The sequence below is a fragment of the Salvelinus namaycush genome, chromosome 18 (genome assembly GCF_016432855.1).
Source record: "Salvelinus namaycush isolate Seneca chromosome 18, SaNama_1.0, whole genome shotgun sequence".
NCBI classification, from domain to species: Eukaryota; Metazoa; Chordata; class Actinopteri; order Salmoniformes; family Salmonidae; genus Salvelinus; species Salvelinus namaycush.
The window spans coordinates 28,490,167-28,510,213 of NC_052324.1; the positions used below are offsets into that span (position 1 = coordinate 28,490,167).

General features: G+C 47.3%; 2 protein-coding genes across 2 annotated transcripts in view; both read right to left on the reverse strand.

Moving 5' to 3' along the window:
* Positions 1-4,202: 4,202 nt before the first annotated feature.
* On the reverse strand, positions 4,203-17,283 carry LOC120063318 (SET-binding protein-like). Its single transcript, XM_039013626.1, has 2 exons — positions 17,000-17,283; positions 4,203-9,078 (listed from the first exon to the last, which is right to left on the reverse strand). Exons 1-2 carry the CDS (start codon positions 17,262-17,264, stop codon positions 8,609-8,611), a joined length of 735 nt encoding a protein of 244 aa, XP_038869554.1. The 5' UTR covers positions 17,265-17,283; the 3' UTR covers positions 4,203-8,608.
* A 6-nt stretch (positions 17,284-17,289) lies between these two features.
* LOC120062900 (SET-binding protein-like) overlaps positions 17,290-20,047 on the reverse strand; it is a 3,071-nt gene continuing 313 nt past the window's right edge. Inside the window, exons 1-4 of the mRNA XM_039012965.1 lie at positions 18,971-20,047; positions 18,576-18,777; positions 17,344-18,041; positions 17,290-17,299 (exon numbers count right to left, since the gene is read on the reverse strand). The exon at positions 18,971-20,047 is cut by the window's right edge and continues 313 nt beyond it. Coding sequence (XP_038868893.1) covers positions 17,290-17,299; positions 17,344-18,041; positions 18,576-18,777; positions 18,971-20,047 — 1,987 coding nt within the window. The remainder of the gene's footprint in view (positions 17,300-17,343; positions 18,042-18,575; positions 18,778-18,970) is intronic.

Consider the following 20,047-nt stretch of genomic DNA (forward strand, 5'->3'; position numbering starts at 1 on the left):
ATCTCCTTTGTTTTGTTGACCTTGAGTGAGAGATGTTTTTCCAGGCAACACACTCCCAGAGCCCTCACTTCCTCCCTGTAGGCTGTCTCATCATCGTTGGTAATCAAGCCTACTACTGTTGTGTCGTCTGCAAACTTGATGATTGAGTTGGAGGCATGCTTGGCCACGCAGTCATGGGTGAACGTACCCTTGTGGGGCCCCAGTGATGAGGACCCAGTTGCACAGGGTGGGGTTCAGACCCAGGGCCTCGAGCTTAATGATGAGCTTGGAGGGTACTATGGTGTTGAATGCTGAGCAATAGTCAATAAACAGCAATCTTACGTAGGTATCCTTCTTGTCCAGATGGGATAGCGCAGAGTGATGGTGATTGCACTGTCTGTGGATCTATTGGGGTGTAGGTCTAGGGTGGCAGGTAAGGTAGAGGTGATATGATCCTTGACTAGTCTCTCAAAGTACTTCATGATGACAGAGGTGGGTGCTACAGGGCGATAGTCATTAAGTTCAGTTACCTTTGCCTTCTTGGGTACAGGAACAATGGTGGCCATCTTGAAGCATGTGGGGACAGGAGACTGGGATAGGGAAAGATTGAATATGTCCGTAAACACACCAGCCTGCTGGTCTGTGCATGCTCTGAGGACTCGGCTAGAGATGCCGTCTGGACCGGCAGCTTTGTGAGGGTTAACACATTTAAATGTTTTTCTCACGTCGGCCTCAAATCCCTGAGTTGACTAGGTGAACAAACGGACGATGTGCCCTTGATCAAGGCACTTAACCCTAATTGCTCCTGTAAGTCGCTCTGGATAAGAGCGTCTGCTAAATTACTCAAATGTAAATGTAAGAAATTATATAGTAAAAGAGCAAACGTTAACCTGGAAAAAAAACGCATGTTAACCCGCAATGACAGACATGCGCCGCAATGACCTCTTTCAGGACCTGCAGATCCCGCGGGTAACCTGCGGGAATGCAGCACTCTGACATGACCAAATATTTACTCTTCCGCCCAAAATGTATAGATATTCTCCCACTCTTGTGAGTTTAAAAGGAATTGACTGGTCTACAAAATATGGTGGAAACTCCCTCTGGTCTGCTTAGGCCTACAATGATCTTACGTCCTTAATATAAGGAGATAGGAGCAAACGCAAAAAGCATCTGGTGGCACCTTCATTGGGGAGGACGGCTCATAGTAATGGCTGGAACGGAATACATGGAAAGGTATCCAACACATGCTTTCCATGTGTTTGATACCATTCACAACATTCCAATCATTGTTATGAGCTGTCCTCCCCTCAGCAGCCTCCTGTATGGGTGTTCCCTGAGGGGGATCATTCATAATATGACTGGTGTTATTCCCGAGTTTAATGACCAGACATTGAAATGGGTTTAGAATATTTGAGGAAATGTAATTGATGTGAGAATTCAGATTAGGGGGAAATGAGAATGGACCAGATGAAGCCAAGGGCTGCAGATGAAGGATCCAGGGGTGGACTCTGTAGTTGTGGCTTGGAGTCATCAGGCCATGGTAGTTAGGCTGCTGTGGTGATGGGAATCCCCCCCCAGGAGATCCTTGGAAGAAACTGAGAGAACCTATAGATAGAATGTGGAGGGATGCAAAGCTTATTAAGGCTAGTAACACACAGTGCCATGCAACACAACATGCACTGCAGAACAAAGAGGAGGAACATGCATCTGGTCAGGTTTAAGTAGTGGTGGCAGTGGTGATTAAGGAGGGTGAGGACAGGTGTGGCGTCTGATTAGCAATGAGAAGCAGCTGATGTTTGTTGAGGAGTTGCGTTCAAAGCAACTAGTTAAAGTGTTGCAAACACAGCCAGGTCTTTCAAGATAGAAGTCGAAATTGGACATCTATCCATGTCCTGAGGACGTCTGGAAATGCACTCACTGTTGACACTATGGGCACTATTACCAGCAAGTAGGGTTTTGCTAGGACGTTTAGCACTGACAGAAAGACAGCTGATTAACGTATCTGAAGAACTGATCGGGGAGAGAGAGAGAGAGAGAGAGAGAGAGAGAGAGAGAGAGAGAGAGAGAGAGAGAGAGAGAGAAAGAGAGAGAGAGAGAGAGAGAGAGAGAGAGAGAGAGAAAATATGAAGTATTCTACTAATATAATTTAAATGGATCTGCTCATGAAGGCTCAACAAATGCACAACACACACATGCACGTGCACACTCACCAAAAAGACGACTCCACTCACCAAACTGCCATGAGTCATGCTGTCACCGTGGCAACAGTAGCCATCACTATGCAGAGCAGATTGCTCCAGATCAGAACAGGACAGGTAAAAGCAGATAGCTCCACAGTGAGCATCCACCACATTACTTTCACCAATCCTATGTTTTCTGGTCAAATGTTTTTCACACCCTAGGTTGACTCCTCCTGCTCAGCATCTTTCCTTTTCTCCAAATGTCACATTTGGAAGTTAAGGGTAAAGGTTTTGGATACAATTAAAACATTACGCTTAGGCATTCATTCCGAATAGTTAAGGGTTAAGGTTTGGGATAGGGTTATAACAAAAAAAAAGATAATTAGTGTCTACCCCTGGGATTGAATATGTGACCTCGGATCCAGAGTCATGGGATTATCCACCACACCTTAGCAAAACCCAAGACTACTTGATATTGATAGCGCTCAATGTTGCCCATAGTGGCCAGTTTCGAATGCATTTCCTGATGTCCTCAGGACATGGACAGACATCCAATTTCAAAGTCAATCTTGAGCGATCTGCCTGGTGGACAGTGATGGTCAGGGTATAGTTCAATTTCTTACCACCAGAGGTCGTCTCCAGTCTCTCTGCTGTGTGGACCACAGAACTGGAAAGCCAGAGTCAAAAGGGTGTGCATCCCAAACTGCACCCTATTCCCTACACAGGAGGCTGCTGAGGGGAACGGCTCATAGTAATGTCTGGAACGGAACGAATGGAATGACATCAAACATATTGAAACCATGTCATAGATGTACTTGATACTGTTCCACCTATTCCGCTCCAGTCATTACCACAAGCTCGTTCTCCCCAATTAAGGTGCCACCAACCTCCTGTGATTCCTTATATAGTGCACTATTTTTGAACAGGTCTTATAGGGCTTTGGTCAACAGTAGTGCACTATATACAGAATAGGGTGCCATTTGCGATGCACTCTGCTAGAGAACAGGCCCAACACCCAGTACTGACCAGACTTCAACAGTCTGTGGTGATGGAGTATATTATTATGATGTTTTGACCTTCACTTTTCAGTTCTAAAAAAGACGCAAATGTTTAGTACATCTGTCCTTTCACCCTGTAACCTTTCATAAAGACAGATTAGATCTGTGGAGAGAGTTGTGGTAGTCAATAGATGGCAATGCTAGAAATCACTTCATCTGTTACGAAAAAATACAAATTGTTGAGTTGGTGAGCTATATGTGTTATTTATCTGCTGGTAGAGTTATGATTTGATGTTTTAAATGTGTTAGGTGCCTGACCCCTAGGGTAAAGAGGAGTGCACTGACCAGTGCAAGCATTGTGATCAGTCAAACATGGGCTCCTGAGGGGAGATTTAAGTGTGACAGCACTACATTCCAGAGTTCCATCAAAGAGGAAAGATTTTAGCGCAATAACACCAGTGCCAACATTTCCATCAGCACTACACCAAACACACAGACACACATTTGGGCAGTTCACACTGCAACCATGGCAACAGGAGAATTTTACAAGGTGGCAGCGGCCAATGGTAAAGCACTTCCCTCTTAGCCTACACCAATCACAGAGTGGCCTGCAGCCCAGCCTACCCTGCACAGCTCTTGATGAACTAACAGAGGGCGAAAGTAGAGGGTATCTACTCTGTAGGTTATGCTAATAGCGAGGACATAATGCGCGTGTGTGTGTGTTGTAATGTAGGTGTGAGAGTAAAATGTAAGTGTGAGACTGTGTGTGTGCGTGTGTGATCCTCTGCAAGCTAGTAGTGTGAAAATAACGTGACAATATGTGAGAAAATGTGTGTGTATGCATGTGTGTGTAAGTGTGACAGAGTTGTGGGTCTCTGCAGCATTGCACAGCTTACTGCAGCCATCTAACACGAACGCACGCACGCAGATAACTGATCAAAAGTAGTAGACTATATAGGAACAGGGTGCACTTGGAACAGACACGATGTCCCCCTGTGGAAGGTGACCTCAATAAGAGGTCAGAACAAACATATCAATGACATCATCAGCTTTCAATAAATTCATTTATTATTTCACACAATGAATAACATGAACAAGTTCAACTGTATTTCATCTTAATAAGTGCCCAATGCTGCCAGCCAGGAAAACGGTAGCAAAAGAACAAGCTTTTCCTCAGAGAAAAGAAATAAAAAAAATAGACTACAAGATCATGATAGGTAAACATGACCAGAAGCATGCCAGCAGACATGGATATACATATACATTGCATGTATGCATATGACATATATCTGTATATGAGCAAAGGCAAATACAAAATATGTGTACATTTACACATACATACTAAGAAGGATATATGCATATGCATGCCCATCTAAGTATTTACTTATTTCTATATGTCAAATATTTGCAATTTTTTATATTCATACAATGTACAAAAATGCTTTATGAATTAAAAATCCATTACAAAAAGAAACATATCAAACAATGTACAAGTCTTGCTCCAAATTCAATTGAAATTCAACTTCTCCGCTTGTCTAAAATATTGATGAATACAATCAAGTGGAGCATGCAAATAAAAGAAAAGCCACTCTAGTAAAAAGGTTCACATACACTATGTATACAAACTCAAATATGCCAACACAGTTAAGAGCTCACTTTGTGCTCTTGCAAAGTACATTTATTGGTTTCCTCATCGACGCTTCATCTGCATGTTCAGCTTTGAACAACATTTTAGCGTAGAAACATAACATATATGTTAATGACTACACATATTAGTAGAGACCGTGGCTGCTTCTCACATAACTCCATATTTTCCATATAGTCTTCTGTAGTAGTACACTACTTAGGGTGTAGGGAGTGATTTGAGACGCATGCAGTATGATTCAGCTCCAGTGGCTGTATTGGACTAGTCAGACTGGTCTGAGTGTGGAGGGGTAGAACTCTTCCCTAACCACTGATCCAGGACCAGATGTTCTTTCATCCCCCTGATAATGAAAGTTATGATTTAGGGTTGGGTGATCTGATCCTGGATCTGTGGTTAAGGGCAACTTCTACTTGTAGTCATACCAGCCATACAGTTGGACCAGAGTGAATACAGAATCCAGTACACAACAGGGACTGTAAAACCCACCTTGACCGTACTGGACCATGCGGTCGGTCTCTGTGTGTAGTTAAGCAGAGGATCAGGACAATACTAGTCAGCTGTAGAAGGCACCGGAACATCGGCTGGTAGAGAAACAGACAGATCCCAGTGGCTTAACTCCAACATCAGAGACCAACCATGGAATACTGAGCTGCCAAGCTTGAAGTCTTTAGACCCCTTAGACCGCAACTATACCACATCTAGACCCCTTAGACCAAACCTAGACTACCACTAGACCACACTCAGACACCCAGACCCTAGACCCGGTTAGAGAGATCCAGGCCTCCTGTGAAAGGTGTAGGCCTCCTGTGAAAGGTTATGAGATCCAGTTCAGTCTCTGCTCTCTCTAAGTGGCCTAGAACTGACACACACACTGACAAGAACAGGTGTATATTTGGTAATGCCCTCTGAGCACGTGGTCTGAGTACGTGGTTTGGTAATGCCCTCTGAGCACGTGGTCTGAGTACGTGGTTTGGTAATGCCCACACACACACTTCTGCACTAGGCACCCATTGGCTGAGGGGAGTTTAGCTGCTAGCCAATGGGGGTTCTTGGTCTTGGCTGAAGTGCAACAAGAGTCATTATCATAGGCTGGCACAGGTCCTGGGATCTTAACCTTGCTATGACTGTTTGATGAAAATTCTAATTGATGGATAGAGACTGACTAAAGGGGTATTGCTGGTTCTAATGTCTAATGTTGACTAAGATGGGTCTGTGTTCTAGGATGGGCTTAGGTTGGTCTGAGGGGATATGCCAGCATATGTAGCTGGGGCCAGTTTGTATCCATGCAGGCAGAACACAACAGAACAGACTATTTACAACAGATAAACACTTCACTACTGGAGCTTGACTTCTGATTAAGGCAGCACTGCAGGGAGCTGCAGTCACTAAAGTTGACATGAAATGATAGTCACTTTCTGCACAACGCTTTACAAATTATTACTGATATTATTCACACTTCTGGATACATGACTGCATGTTTTATTGGGTAAATAAGACACTTATTTGTCTATGTGGAAGGGTGGACTCCTCAGACAGCTCAGGCCAGACCTGATGCATAGCAAACAACTACGTAAGACAGCATGGTTCCCAACAGAACTCCCCTGGCACAGCCTGCACGCCCACAGCCCGGGGGGCCTGGTTCCATTTAGATTGAAGTCCACTTTCCCTGGCTCCTACCACCTCTGCTCCTCACAGCTCAGATATGAAAAGACTGCATGGTGATGGATCCACCTTTCTCTCTAATAGAGTGCATAACAGAGCTCTTTTATCTGTTCAATCCAAAGAGCCAGGGGTGAGCATAAGGGGCGTGGAACCTGAAATGGAATCAGGCCATTTGTACGTATGGCTGCAAAGGGACATAGGTAGTGTCCGTGTTGTGGTGGCTAAGACACACGTGTCGAAAATGCACAATCATTAGTACTTGGTTTCAATCTCAGTGACTTCTCTGCCATTTTTAATTCCCACAGAATGAGATGTGATGGTTTAAGAAACAAACATAAGGCACGTGCAGAACTGCTGGAGCTGACAATACCCTCACAGAGAGAGGAGAGGCTTCCCAAGTTTACAGTAGACATAGGTCCCAATGAAATACGTACCTACTGCTATTTTATGAAATATTGAAAACATTCTAGCTAGCTAGCATCTAATGTCCTGTGTGTTTAGCTGCAGAATGAGAACACTGACAACCCCACAGCTGTCTGACAAGTCTGTGAAACACATATAACTCTGAGGCTTTGGTTCCCTATTCCAATAATTAATTGTTGTTTTTCTACCACTACTCATGTTGTTTTCCTACCACTACTCAGATAGAAACCATCAGAGTACCACACACTGATCATTAGTCCTCCTCCATCTTCACTGTCCAATCAAATCTCAGGCTTGGGCTTAGGTTTGACGCCATTGGCTGAGCATCCTGCATATTCAAATAGTTTAAATTAATGGACGTTTCTGAATGGATGTCCACCAATGAAGTCAAGGCCAAATTGTAAGGCTAGAACAAGCATGTAAGTGCTGACTTTGATTAAACGTAAGTGAATGTTTATATAGCAAATTAAAACCAACTTTAAAGGTCGACATTGGGCACAAAAAAATGGTCCAACCCTGCCTCTTTCTCAATTTTCAAACAGAAATGGGGTGTTGGTGGTTTGGTTGTTCATCTTGTGGTTTGGTTGTCATTCTGTTCTTACGCTGCGACCGACGTAGCTAGTTTGTTAGCTAAGCTAGCCACTGTAGCTAGCCAGTATCTCCTCCATGTGTAGAAGTCATTTCACAGGATTTGTTTTTGGACAGAAGCTGTAGAGATCGGTAGGAAATGGCACTTCTTTAGCCAAATATCTTATCTATATATTTTTTGTTGTTGCATTAAATTACCTGGTATGATGGAGCATTGATCAGTTATACAGTTAAAAGCTGTTATCTTTGCGTTTTTGCCCAAAGTTGACCTTTAAGGTTTCACCAAACACCCCTGATATTCCCATGTATGTGATGACCTTCTTATATACACAGAATAAATGAATGAATAGATGTGGTTCCTTCAGTCTGAAAACAAACATGTCTTGGGTCACATCCAGGTCTCTTTTTGGTTATAAAACCACAATCCCAACGTTTATGGCCTATGGTACAACATTTCAGTTTGATATGTGCCAGTACATGTAAATGGACTGTATTCTGCGGGGTAAAAGGCGGGTAAAAGTGGAGTATGTTCCTATGTACAGTTAGATCATAGCTGTAAAGGCCAGGGAGGCTCAGTACAGCATATTGCCTTTATAGTATCTCTGCGGCAGGGGGGGCAAAACTAAGCAGAGCTGCACAATATCATATTAACCAATCACCACCCCCCGTCTGCTGGTAAAAGTGTAGCTAATGCCACATTCAGATAAAGACTATCATAAAGTACCATTGTATTTCATACCGTATAGTACCATAGTATCATACAGTACCTTATCAAATAGTGCCATATAGTATCAGATATTGTACCATAAAGTACCATACAGTATCATATTAAAGTACCATACGCATCATTGTTTCACATACATGTATGGTAAGTGTCATTGTCCGTCTTCAGAAGGAACACTCGTTCAGAGTGCAACACTGTTGCTCTTCTAATGTTACTCCAGAGACCTACTGCAGTCACACTCCTTACATCCAATCATAGAAGAGAAACAGACAGGCCAATAGGTCAAAGTGCACAGAGGTCCCAGAATTGACGTCTGTTTTGGCTGCTAAGGCCAGTGTTAGCTCCTCTTACCAGCTCTCTGATAGGTCAGAGCTCATCTGTATCTGCAACTGTCCTGCTGTCTGATTAGCTAATGAAACGCCATATCCCCTCCCTCTTCCTTCCTGGGTCTACCCCTGCGTTTCCCTCCTCTGGTCGGTGGGGGCGCCAGAGAACGTGCTCTGTGAACTACCGTCTCAATAGCCACTGAGATTGAGTCGTGATTGGAAAACTCCAGAGGCTGGGGGGCGGGACTTGGTCTTAAGCTCCGCTTGCCCGGTAGGTCCACACACCTTTCTAGCACCGGCATCCCGAAGCCCCTCCCTATGTCGCTCCCGTAATTGTTGGGTTCAAATTCATCAATGGGGTGTTTCCGGGGGCGACCAGGTCGCCTTTTGACAACGTTGTTGCCGGTCTTGGCCTGGCGCTGGAGACGCTTCACACGCAGGATCTTCTGCACGTGCTCAAAGCTCCTCTGATTGTTGAGAGAACACATCCTCCTGACCTCACCGTGGATCTGTTCCACCTCATGACGCTTATACCTCCTCTTACCTGGAACACCTGAGAGAGAGAGACCGAGACAGAGAGAGCGACAGACAGAGAGACAGGGAGAGAGAGAGAGCGATAGAGAGACAGAGAGAGAGAGAAAGACAGAGAGAGCGAGACAGACAGACAGAGGAGAGAGAGAGAGCGATAGAGAGACAGAGAGAGAGCGAGAAAGACAGAGAGAGCGAGAGAGAGAGAGAGAGAGAGAGAGAGAGAGAGAGAGAGAGAGAGAGAGAGAGAGAGAGAGAAGAGAGTTAGATGTGTGACCGCACTTTGACAATGTAAGATGGAGAAGAGTGGGGGGGATTTTACAAGACATATATCAGCTGTTTAACAGTGAATGAAACGAAAGCTAAATTAGGGGGTTCACAAGACAATGTTACCAAGAAAGAATAGTCTTGAATACCAACAAAAAGCCCACATTGCTGCTCATTGAAATATTTCGTTTTTTGTTTGAGCTCCTTCCTGCTAATTTCCGCCATATTCAGGCCTGCCTTGCAGCTGAAACAGAAGTAGAGATTCCATCCTGTGCTAAAGAGAGGAGATAGAGATGGATAGTGAGAGAGACAGAGAGAAAGAGAATGATGAATAGCGAGAGAGAGAGGAGCTTCCATTCTGCTAGCAGGAAACCCACAGAAATGTGTCCAGCCATTAAATGTGTCGCTATACAACAGTGTTTCTACGCATCTGGAGCACCGGCTGGCAAACAGACCAGACACACGCACACGCACCACAGATAATAACACAAATGCACACACAAGCAGGCACACACAAATTCAGCATACGATTGGCTGAGCAGAGGAAACTGGAGCCATATTGTTTCCTTCGTGCTGATGAACTGGGAACTCTGCCCTTCATACACACAGCTCTTTCTCTCTCCATCCCCCCCCCCCCTTCCTCTTTCTCTCTCCCCTATCTCACTCTTGCTGTCTGGGAAGGACTTCTGGCTTCCTCGTTCAATGGGTTTTGAGAAGGAGACGAGGATAGAGGATGTGAGGAGTATGCAATTTAGATCTTCTCTCCCTCTCTAGCTCCTCCCTCCTCTCACAGCCCCACCCCCTATTCTCTGGGCAGTGTTCCCAGATTGAACCAAAGCCAAAATGGAGGAATAGCACAATCAGACACAACAGGCCCCAAAACAGCCGCCTTTAAACGCGCCTGCTCTCTTCCTCTCTCTACCTCCTTCTCTCCTATTCAGTGTGGTTTCTCAGTATTTCAGGGTTTTCCTCCACATTGTTCTAAGCTGTGACAATGTAACAGTACTAACTAACCACTAAGGTTAACAAAGTGATAATTAGACCAAAATACATTTGAATGACACACAAATGAATTCATATTTAATCCATCATTGGTCTTCATAGCTATCAAATGCTTGCTGATGATTTTAAAAGACATAAAACGTTTAGTCCAGACTCTAGTATTGTAAACATGCCCAATGGTATTGATATAAGATCTGCATCATAATACGATCATGATAACGTATAAAGCCTCCTGTTCATAGCTTCTCTTCTACTGAGACAATACACTAGCACTGAGTAGTAGCAATTTGTGAGGCGCAGAAACACACAGACAAGCACGCGGGGACACACACACGGACACACACACACACAGGGATAGGAATTTATGAGCATTACAACGGAACGATTTGATTAGTGTAGTGTTAGCTGGCTAGTGTTAGCTAGCTACATAGTTGTCTTTGCTGTCCTTGTATCTAGGACAATTGTGTAGTTAGACTAATTATCTGGCCAGTTACCGAGGTTACCTAGCCAGCTATCGAGGTTACCTAGCCAGCTACACTTTCAAACAAAGTCAACAACGCAGCCACTGCTAGCCAGCCTACTTCAGCAGTACTGTATCATTTTAATCATTTTAGTCAATAAGATTTTTGCAACGTAAGCTTAACTTTCTGAACATTCGAGACGTGTAGTCCACTTGTCATTCCAATCTCCTTTGCATTAGCGTAGCCTCTTCTGTAGCCTGTCAACTATGTGTCTGTCTATCCCTGTTCTCTCCTCTCTGCACAGACCATACAAACGCTTCACAACGCGTGGCCGCGGCCACCCTAACCTGGTGGTCCCAGCCCGCACGACCCACGTGGAGTTCCAGGTCTCCGGTAGCCTCTGGAACTGCCGATCTGCGGCCAACAAGGCAGAGTTCATCTCAGCCTATGCTTCCCTCCAGTCCCTCGACTTCTTGGCACTGACGGAAACATGGATCACCACAGATAACACTGCTACTCCTACTGCTCTCTCTTCGTCTGCCCACGTGTTCTCGCACACCCCGAGAGCTTCTGGTCAGCGGGGTGGTGGCACCGGGATCCTCATCTCTCCCAAGTGGTCATTCTCTCTTTCTCCCCTTACCCATCTGTCTATCGCCTCCTTTGAATTCCATGCTGTCACAGTTACCAGCCCTTTCAAGCTTAACATCCTTATCATTTATCGCCCTCCAGGTTCCCTCGGAGAGTTCATCAATGAGCTTGATGCCTTGATAAGCTCCTTTCCTGAGGACGGCTCACCTCTCACAGTTCTGGGTGACTTTAACCTCCCCACGTCTACCTTTGACTCATTCCTCTCTGCCTCCTTCTTTCCACTCCTCTCCTCTTTTGACCTCACCCTCTCACCTTCCCCCCCTACTCACAAGGCAGGCAATACGCTTGACCTCATCTTTACTAGATGCTGTTCTTCCACTAACCTCATTGCAACTCCCCTCCAAGTCTCCGACCACTACCTTGTATCCTTTTCCCTCTCGCTCTCATCCAACACTTCCCACACTGCCCCTACTCGGATGGTATCGCGCCGTCCCAACCTTCGCTCTCTCTCCCCCGCTACTCTCTCCTCTTCCATCCTATCATCTCTTCCCTCTGCTCAAACCTTCTCCAACCTATCTCCTGATTCTGCCTCCTCAACCCTCCTCTCCTCCCTTTCTGCATCCTTTGACTCTCTATGTCCCCTATCCTCCAGGCCGGCTCGGTCCTCCCCTCCCGCTCCGTGGCTCGACGACTCATTGCGAGCTCACAGAACAGGGCTCCGGGCAGCCGAGCGGAAATGGAGGAAAACTCGCCTCCCTGCGGACCTGGCATCCTTTCACTCCCTCCTCTCTACATTTTCCTCTTCTGTCTCTGCTGCTAAAGCCACTTTCTACCACTCTAAATTCCAAGCATCTGCCTCTAACCCTAGGAAGCTCTTTGCCACCTTCTCCTCCCTCCTGAATCCTCCTCCCCCTCCCCCCCCCTCCTCCCTCTCTGCAGATGACTTCGTCAACCATTTTGAAAAGAAGGTCGACGACATCCGATCCTCGTTTGCTAAGTCAAACGACACCGCTGGTTCTGCTCACACTGCCCTACCCTGTGCTCTGACCTCTTTCTCCCCTCTCTCTCCAGATGAAATCTCGCGTCTTGTGACGGCCGGCCGCCCAACAACCTGCCCGCTTGACCCTATCCCCTCCTCTCTTCTCCAGACCATCTCCGGAGACCTTCTCCCTTACCTCACCTCGCTCATCAACTCATCCTTGACCGCTGGCTACGTCCCTTCCGTCTTCAAGAGAGCGAGAGTTGCACCCCTTCTGAAAAAACCTACACTCGATCCCTCCGATGTCAACAACTACAGACCAGTATCCCTTCTTTCTTTTCTCTCCAAAACTCTTGAACGTGCCGTCCTTGGCCAGCTCTCCTGCTATCTCTCTCAGAATGACCTTCTTGATCCAAATCAGTCAGGTTTCAAGACTAGTCATTCAACTGAGACTGCTCTTCTCTGTATCACGGAGGCGCTCCGCACTGCTAAAGCTAACTCTCTCTCCTCTGCTCTCATCCTTCTAGACCTATCGGCTGCCTTCGATACTGTGAACCATCAGATCCTCCTCTCCACCCTCTCCGAGTTGGGCATCTCCGGCGCGGCCCACGCTTGGATTGCGTCCTACCTGACAGGTCGCTCCTACCAGGTGGCGTGGCGAGAATCTGTCTCCTCACCACGCGCTCTCACCACTGGTGTCCCCCAGGGCTCTGTTCTAGGCCCTCTCCTATTCTCGCTATACACCAAGTCACTTGGCTCTGTCATGACCTCACATGGTCTCTCCTATCATTGCTATGCAGACGACACACAATTAATCTTCTCCTTTCCCCCTTCTGATGACCAGGTGGCGAATCGCATCTCTGCATGTCTGGCAGACATATCAGTGTGGATGACGGATCACCACCTCAAGCTGAACCTCGGCAAGACGGAGCTGCTCTTCCTCCCGGGGAAGGACTGCCCGTTCCATGATCTCGCCATCACGGTTGACAACTCCATTGTGTCCTCCTCCCAGAGCGCTAAGAACCTTGGCGTGATCCTGGACAACACCCTGTCGTTCTCAACTAACATCAAGGCGGTGGCCCGTTCCTGTAGGTTCATGCTCTACAACATCCGCAGAGTACGACCCTGCCTCACACAGGAAGCGGCGCAGGTCCTAATCCAGGCACTTGTCATCTCCCGTCTGGATTACTGCAACTCGCTGTTGGCTGGGCTCCCTGCCTGTGCCATTAAACCCCTACAACTCATCCAGAACGCCGCAGCCCGTCTGGTGTTCAACCTTCCCAAGTTCTCTCACGTCACCCCGCTCCTCCGCTCTCTCCACTGGCTTCCAGTTGAAGCTCGCATCCGCTACAAGACCATGGTGCTTGCCTACGGAGCTGTGAGGGGAACGGCACCTCAGTACCTTCAGGCTCTGATCAGGCCCTACACCCAAACAAGGGCACTGCGTTCATCCACCTCTGGCCTGCTCGCCTCCCTACCACTGAGGAAGTACAGTTCCCGCTCAGCCCAGTCAAAACTGTTCGCTGCTCTGGCACCCCAATGGTGGAACAAACTCCCTCACGACGCCAGGACAGCGGAGTCAATCACCACCTTCCGGAGACACCTGAAACCCCACCTCTTTAAGGAATACCTAGGATAGGATAAAGCAATCCTTCTGACCCCCCCCCCCCCCCCCCCCCTTAAAAGATTTAGATGCACTATTGTAAAGTGGCTGTTCCACTGGATGTCATAAGGTGAATGCACCAATTTGTAAGTCGCTCTGGATAAGAGCGTCTGCTAAATGACTTAAATGTAATGAGCTGCATACACTGAGTGTACAAAACATTAGGAACACCTTCCTAATATTGAGTTGCACCCAATTTTGCCTTCAGAACTACCTACATTTATCAGGGCATGGACTACAAGGTGTCGAAAGCATTCCACAGGGATGCTGGCCCATGTTGACTCCAATGCTTCCCACAGTTTTTTCAAGTTGGCTGGATGTCCTTTGGGTGGTGGACCATTCTTGATACCCACAGGAAACTATAGAGCGTGAGAAACCCAGCAGCGTTGCAGTTCTTGACACACTCAAACTGGTGCGCCTGGCAACTACTACCATACCCTGTTCAAAGGCATTTAAATCTTTTGTCTTACCCCTTCACCCTCTGAATGCCACACATACACAATCAATTGGTCAATTGTCTCGAGACTTAAAAATCCTTCTTTAACCTCTCTCCTCCCCTTCATCTACACTGATTGAGGGATCAAATAAGGGATCATAGATTTCACCTGGATTCACCTGTCATGTTTTGTACACTCAGTGTATTAGCATCATAAAAATGATTACCTTCAGCAGTACTTATAGCTCAGTATCTATAGCTCTGTCTCAGTCCAGTGGAGAATAAAGTTACTGGTCTGAGATCAGTTTTGTGTCCTGTTTAACTGTTTAAGATTTTGGTATGGTAAGCTGATCCTAGACCTGTGTTTAAGGTACACTGCTATCCAGAGCTTTTAGCCAACTGCAGGAGGATGAATTATATTGTGTGTGGGTGTGGGTGTGCACGCACACACAGAGAAAATCACTTTCATTAACTCCGTAAAAAGGATGACCTGCTTTTATGCAAATTATGGTGAGAGATTGCTGTCAGGTGCAGTTGAACCTGCTGATTAGTGGGAGCAGACACACAGTTCTAATCAGGCTCAGATAAACATCCAATCACAGGGCGGAAATGATTTAGAAACACCCAATCACAGGGAGGAAATGATTTAGAAACATTCAATCACAGGAGGAAATGATTTAGAAAAATTCAATAACAGGAGGAAATTATTTAGAAACATTCAATCACAGGAGGAAATTATTTAGAAACATTCAATCACAGGAGCAAATTATTTAGAAACATTCAATCACAGGAGGAAATGATTTAGAAACATTCAATCACAGGAGGAAATGATTTAGAAACATTCAATCACAGGAGGAAATTATTTAGAAACATTCAATCACAGGAGGAAATTATTTAGAAACATTCAATCACAGGAGGAAATTATTTAGAAACATTCAATCACAGGAGGAAATTATTTAGAAACATTCAATCACACAAGAGTGGAGAATAATATACATTTCAGATCAGTGTGTCTGTGTGTGTGTCAGTGTGCGTGTGTTTTAATTGGGCTAGGGCTGGTCTGTGGACGTAGCAGTAAGTCATGCTGGTGGAGGGAGGAGAGGGAGACAGGGAAGAAGGAGTAGAGAGAGAGGAAGGAGAGAAAAAGGGAGATGAGTGAGTGGAGAGGGAGGGAGGAGAGATGGGGAAGATGAGGGAAAGAGGGGGAACAGGGAGAGGAGAGAGGGAATAGAGAGAAAGAAGGGGTATACCCTGTCTAGAGCAGTAGAAGAGATGGAGGAAGAGAGAGGGAGAAAAAGGGGTAGAAGAAGGGGGTTAGAGAGGGGGGTAGTGTGTGCGTGAGTCATCTCCCATGGGACCCCTGGGGAGGGGGATGTAATCTAAGTGAGCCCCTGGCTTCTCTCCCCCTCCGCTGGACTAGGCCCCACTCATTAAAGTCCTGGCTGGTAGCCAGCTCTGTTAACACAGCCACAGCCTTTTACTGCCTGTCTGGAGAATATAAATCACAACCTGGGAATCATATATCTCTGGGACCAACCATTGGCAGGCTGAGAGAGAGGGAGGGAGAGATTGGTGAATTATAGACCTCTCCACCCATGCGTTTCGTTCTCTCTCTCTCTGGCCAGATGTGCTCGCTGCACTCAGAATACAGAATGTACCACAAACACATTTGTTCAGTATTTGGTGCTTTAGGAGCTGACTGCCTCTTTGTCTGCTATAGGCTTACACATGTTCATCTGGTTGCTTCGAAAACTGGGAAGACACCTTAAACACTATCCACATCATATATATACATTTGATGTAAAAACAGAATAATAAGCAACTACTGATGTTGTTTTCCACTATCGGGACAAGAATGAATGCATCCACTGCCTCAGTACAACAATATATTTTGAGCTAAATCTGAAATATCAGATATCTGGAGAGAGTGGGGCTGTGTTATAACATGGTAATACGCCTGTTACTGTCAGTAATACGTGTGGCTGTGTTATAACATGGTAATAAGCCTGTTACGGTCAGTAATACGTTGTTACCTGTTAGAGTGGGGCTGTGTTATAACATGGTAATAAGCCTGTTACGGTCAGTAATACGTTGTTACCTGTTAGAGTGGGGCTGTGTTATAACATGGTAATAAGCCTGTTACGGTCAGTAATACGTTGTTACCTGTTAGAGTGGGGCTGTGTTATAACATGGTAATAAGCCTGTTACTGTCAGTAATACGTTGTTACCTGTTAGAGTGGGGCTGTGTTATAACATGGTAATAAGCCTGTTACTGTCAGTAATACGTTGTTACCTGTTAGAGTGGGGCTGTGTTATAACATGGTAATACGCCTGTTACGGTCAGTAATACGTTGTTACCTGTTAGAGTGGGGCTGTGTTATAACATGGTAATAAGTCTAATAGAATAGTAACACGGTGTTACCTGTTAGAGTGGGGCTGTGTTATAACATGGTAATAAGTCTAATAGAATAGTAATACGTTGTTACCTGTTAGAGTGGGGCTGTGTTATAACATGGTAATAAGTCTAATAGAATAGTAATACGTTGTTACCTGTTAGAGTGGGGCTGGAACTGTGGAAGGACTCTTCTCTTTCATGGATCTTCTCTTTCCTGGCATTGTGGAACGACATCACCCCTTCCTCTCCGAACACTGCTAAGCCCCTCCTTCTGCCATGCCCACTGCCCTCCTCCTTCTCCTCCCGCAATCTGAAAAGGTCAGAGGTCAAATCTGGCCGCAGTGATTGGCTGCTGTAGTTGCTCACGAAGCTGCTCACTGGCTCTCCGGGTGTGCGTTGGCGGAACTGGACATGGTCCATAGAGAGAGAAGAGAGAGGGTTCGACTCAAACATCGCTCCCCTGGATCCCCCTCTAGAGCCTCTCCCACCCCCCCTCTGCTTCTCCTGACGCTTCTGGTTGGTCATCTCCCACCTGTCAGTCAGCAGGTTGAGCAGCCCATTGGTCTTGGCACCGCTGAAGAGCCCGCCCAGCTCCTGTCTGTCATGGGGTGAGAGGAGGTTGGTCTCTTCCTTATGTTTGTGTTTGTGCTTGTGTTTCCTCTTGTGGAGCCTCACCCCTCCAAGACCTCCACCACCCAGTGATCCCAGTCCTTCTCCCCGACCAGAGGAGCCCTGCAGTGGGCCGCTAGGTGCCTGGAGCTTGGAGTGGCCCCCAGAGTGGAACTTCGGAGGGGGGACGGCAGGCCTCATGAAGGGGGAGGGTGGTGAAGGACCGTGGGGATGGTGGGGAAGGTAGGGTGATGGGGCGTAGTAGCCCAGGCTCAGAGGCGGGGCATAAGGCATGGCATATGGTGCATAGTAGTTCCCCCCCGCCAGCGGATACCCAAACCCCTGGACAAAAGGCAGCTTGGATGTGATTGGCTCGCTGGTTTTGGCGGGCCGGCCGCGCCTCCTCTTGGCCTTGAGCTCGGCGGTCCTGCGAAGGTACGGGGCGGGATCACAGGGGTAGGGGTCATAGGTCAAGGGGTAGTAGTGATGGTGGAAGTTGAGGCGGAAGATGGAGGGGTAGGGGTGCTGGGGGTAGCAGGAGGCGTAGCGTCGGTGAGACACATGTAGCTGCTGCAGCTTTACCACCACCTGGCAGAGAAGAGGAGGTGAGGCCATATCAGTACTGGATAATACATACAGTCCAGAGGAGAGGCCATATCAGTACTGGAAAATACATACAGTCCAGAGGAGAGGCCATATCAGTACTGGAAAATACATACAGTCCAGAGGAGAGGAGGAGAGGCCATATCAGTACTGAATAATACATACAGTCCAGAGGAGAGGAGGAGAGGCCATATCAGTACTGAATAATACATACAGTCCAGAGGAGAGGCCATATCAGTACTGGATAATACATACAGTCCAGAGGAGGCTGGTGGGCAAATTTTTTTGAGGATGGGCTCGTTGTAATGGCTGGAATTAAATTAAAGGAAAGGTATCAAACACATCAAACACATGGGCTCTCCATTTGTTAGATACCAGTCTATTTATTCTATTCCAGCCATTACAATGAACCTGTCCTCTGATATCTCTGTGACATCATATACAATAAGTCTAGTGGCAACTTGATTCTACTCCTACACTAAGTTTTATGAAATTTTAATAGGAAGTTGGATTTGATACCTCTTCTAGCTCAGACAGGAAGTTCAGGTGGTCTCTGCTCTGCAGGCACTTCCTCTTCCTGCGGTGTTTCTGCTTCTTCTCCTGCTGGGACAGGAAGTTGTCCACCACTGCCGGCTGCTCACAGCGACCCCTACTGCCGCGACTGGACGCCTCCAGAACGGCAGACTCCGCAGCCTCAAACCCACACAGGTCAAACGAGTACCTGCAACACAAAACAAAAACCTGTCAACTGGATGTACAATGTCGCTATTGTGGTTTCAAACAAACCCCTGGGCAATATTCACTCACTCACTTTCTCCCTCCCTCACTCACTTAACTAGCATACTATCTCACTCACTCACTCTGTCACTTCTAGCTAAATAACTAACCATGTAAACTAACAGAGAGATAGATACCTGCGTCGTGCGTTGGTTCCCTTCTCTGTCTGGTCAGAGGTGCTATTGTTGTCCGTCCCTATGCCGCTGTCGCTGGGAATAGTCTCCTCGCTGTGTGATTCACTGATGGGTGACAGCGTCACCTCCTTGATGGACGCCGCCCCCTCAGATAGGTGGGACGGGGAGTTGGCCAGGAGGCGCGGGGGAGAGAGCTTCCAGCCGGCCCCCAGTAGCCCCCTGCCTGGGGGTTTAGAGGGCAGGGCACTGATGGGCTGCAGGCTGGGCATGGTGGCGTCAGAGTGGGGGCCGTGAGGGCCGGGGTGGCACAGAGAGGACAGGGTGTGGGGTCTGAGGAGGAGGGTACTGGAGCTGAGAGGGGGGGAGGAAGGCACTAGGAGTCTGTTGTACAGGCTGGACATGGAGGCAGGCACAGGGGGCTTGGCCCCCCCACCTCTGGGGGGAAGGGTTTGGGTGTCAGATCGCGGCTTCCTCCCCCTCTTCTTCCCGATATAGATGGTTCCTCTTTTACTGACGTTGATCTGCTTCCCCAGACGAGCCTCAATGGTAGAGGCCATGACCGTCATGGCGGAAGAGATCGGAGCCGAGGCGGACTTCAGCGCCAGGCTGCCATGTTGGCTGGAGCATGATAGGATCTCATTCAGGATGCTCTGCACCTTCCCCAGCTTCAGCCTCTTCACCGGCCTGACATGGGCACCCTCACCGCGCTTCAGTTTCAACTCATTAGCATTGGGGCTAGTGGAACCAGATGCGATTTGGGATAGCGTGGTCTTTCTCCTACGGCTGAGCCCAGCAGGGCTGTCCCGGGCCAGAGGGCTCAGGGGGGAGGTGGAGGTGCCCTCATGGATGGTTTCCACAGTGAGCAGGGGTTGTTTTTTGGGACGACCTCGTTTGCGCTTGGCGGGGGTGTGGACAGTCAGACTGTCTGTGTTGGTGTACAGGGGGCTGGAGGGGGTGATGGGGAAGGCAGAGGGGGGCTCACACATAGTTGACAGGGGGTTGCGGCCACTCTCCCTCTGGACTAGGTTGGGGGGGCTTCGGGACTTCAGGTAGGACCACCGGTCCTTGGTCTTGGGGAGG

What these genes read in the sequence shown, in the direction of transcription:
- LOC120063318 (XM_039013626.1), bottom strand. Translation starts at nt 17,264, where the DNA reads ATGGACCATGTCCAGTTCCGCCAACGCACACCCGGAGAGCCAGTGAGC. An exon ending in TTCCAGCCCCACTCTAACAG is followed by an intron (nt 9,079 to 16,999) that starts GTAACAACGTAT and finishes TCTCTCTCTCAG; the next exon opens with GTGTTCCAGGTAAGAGGAGG.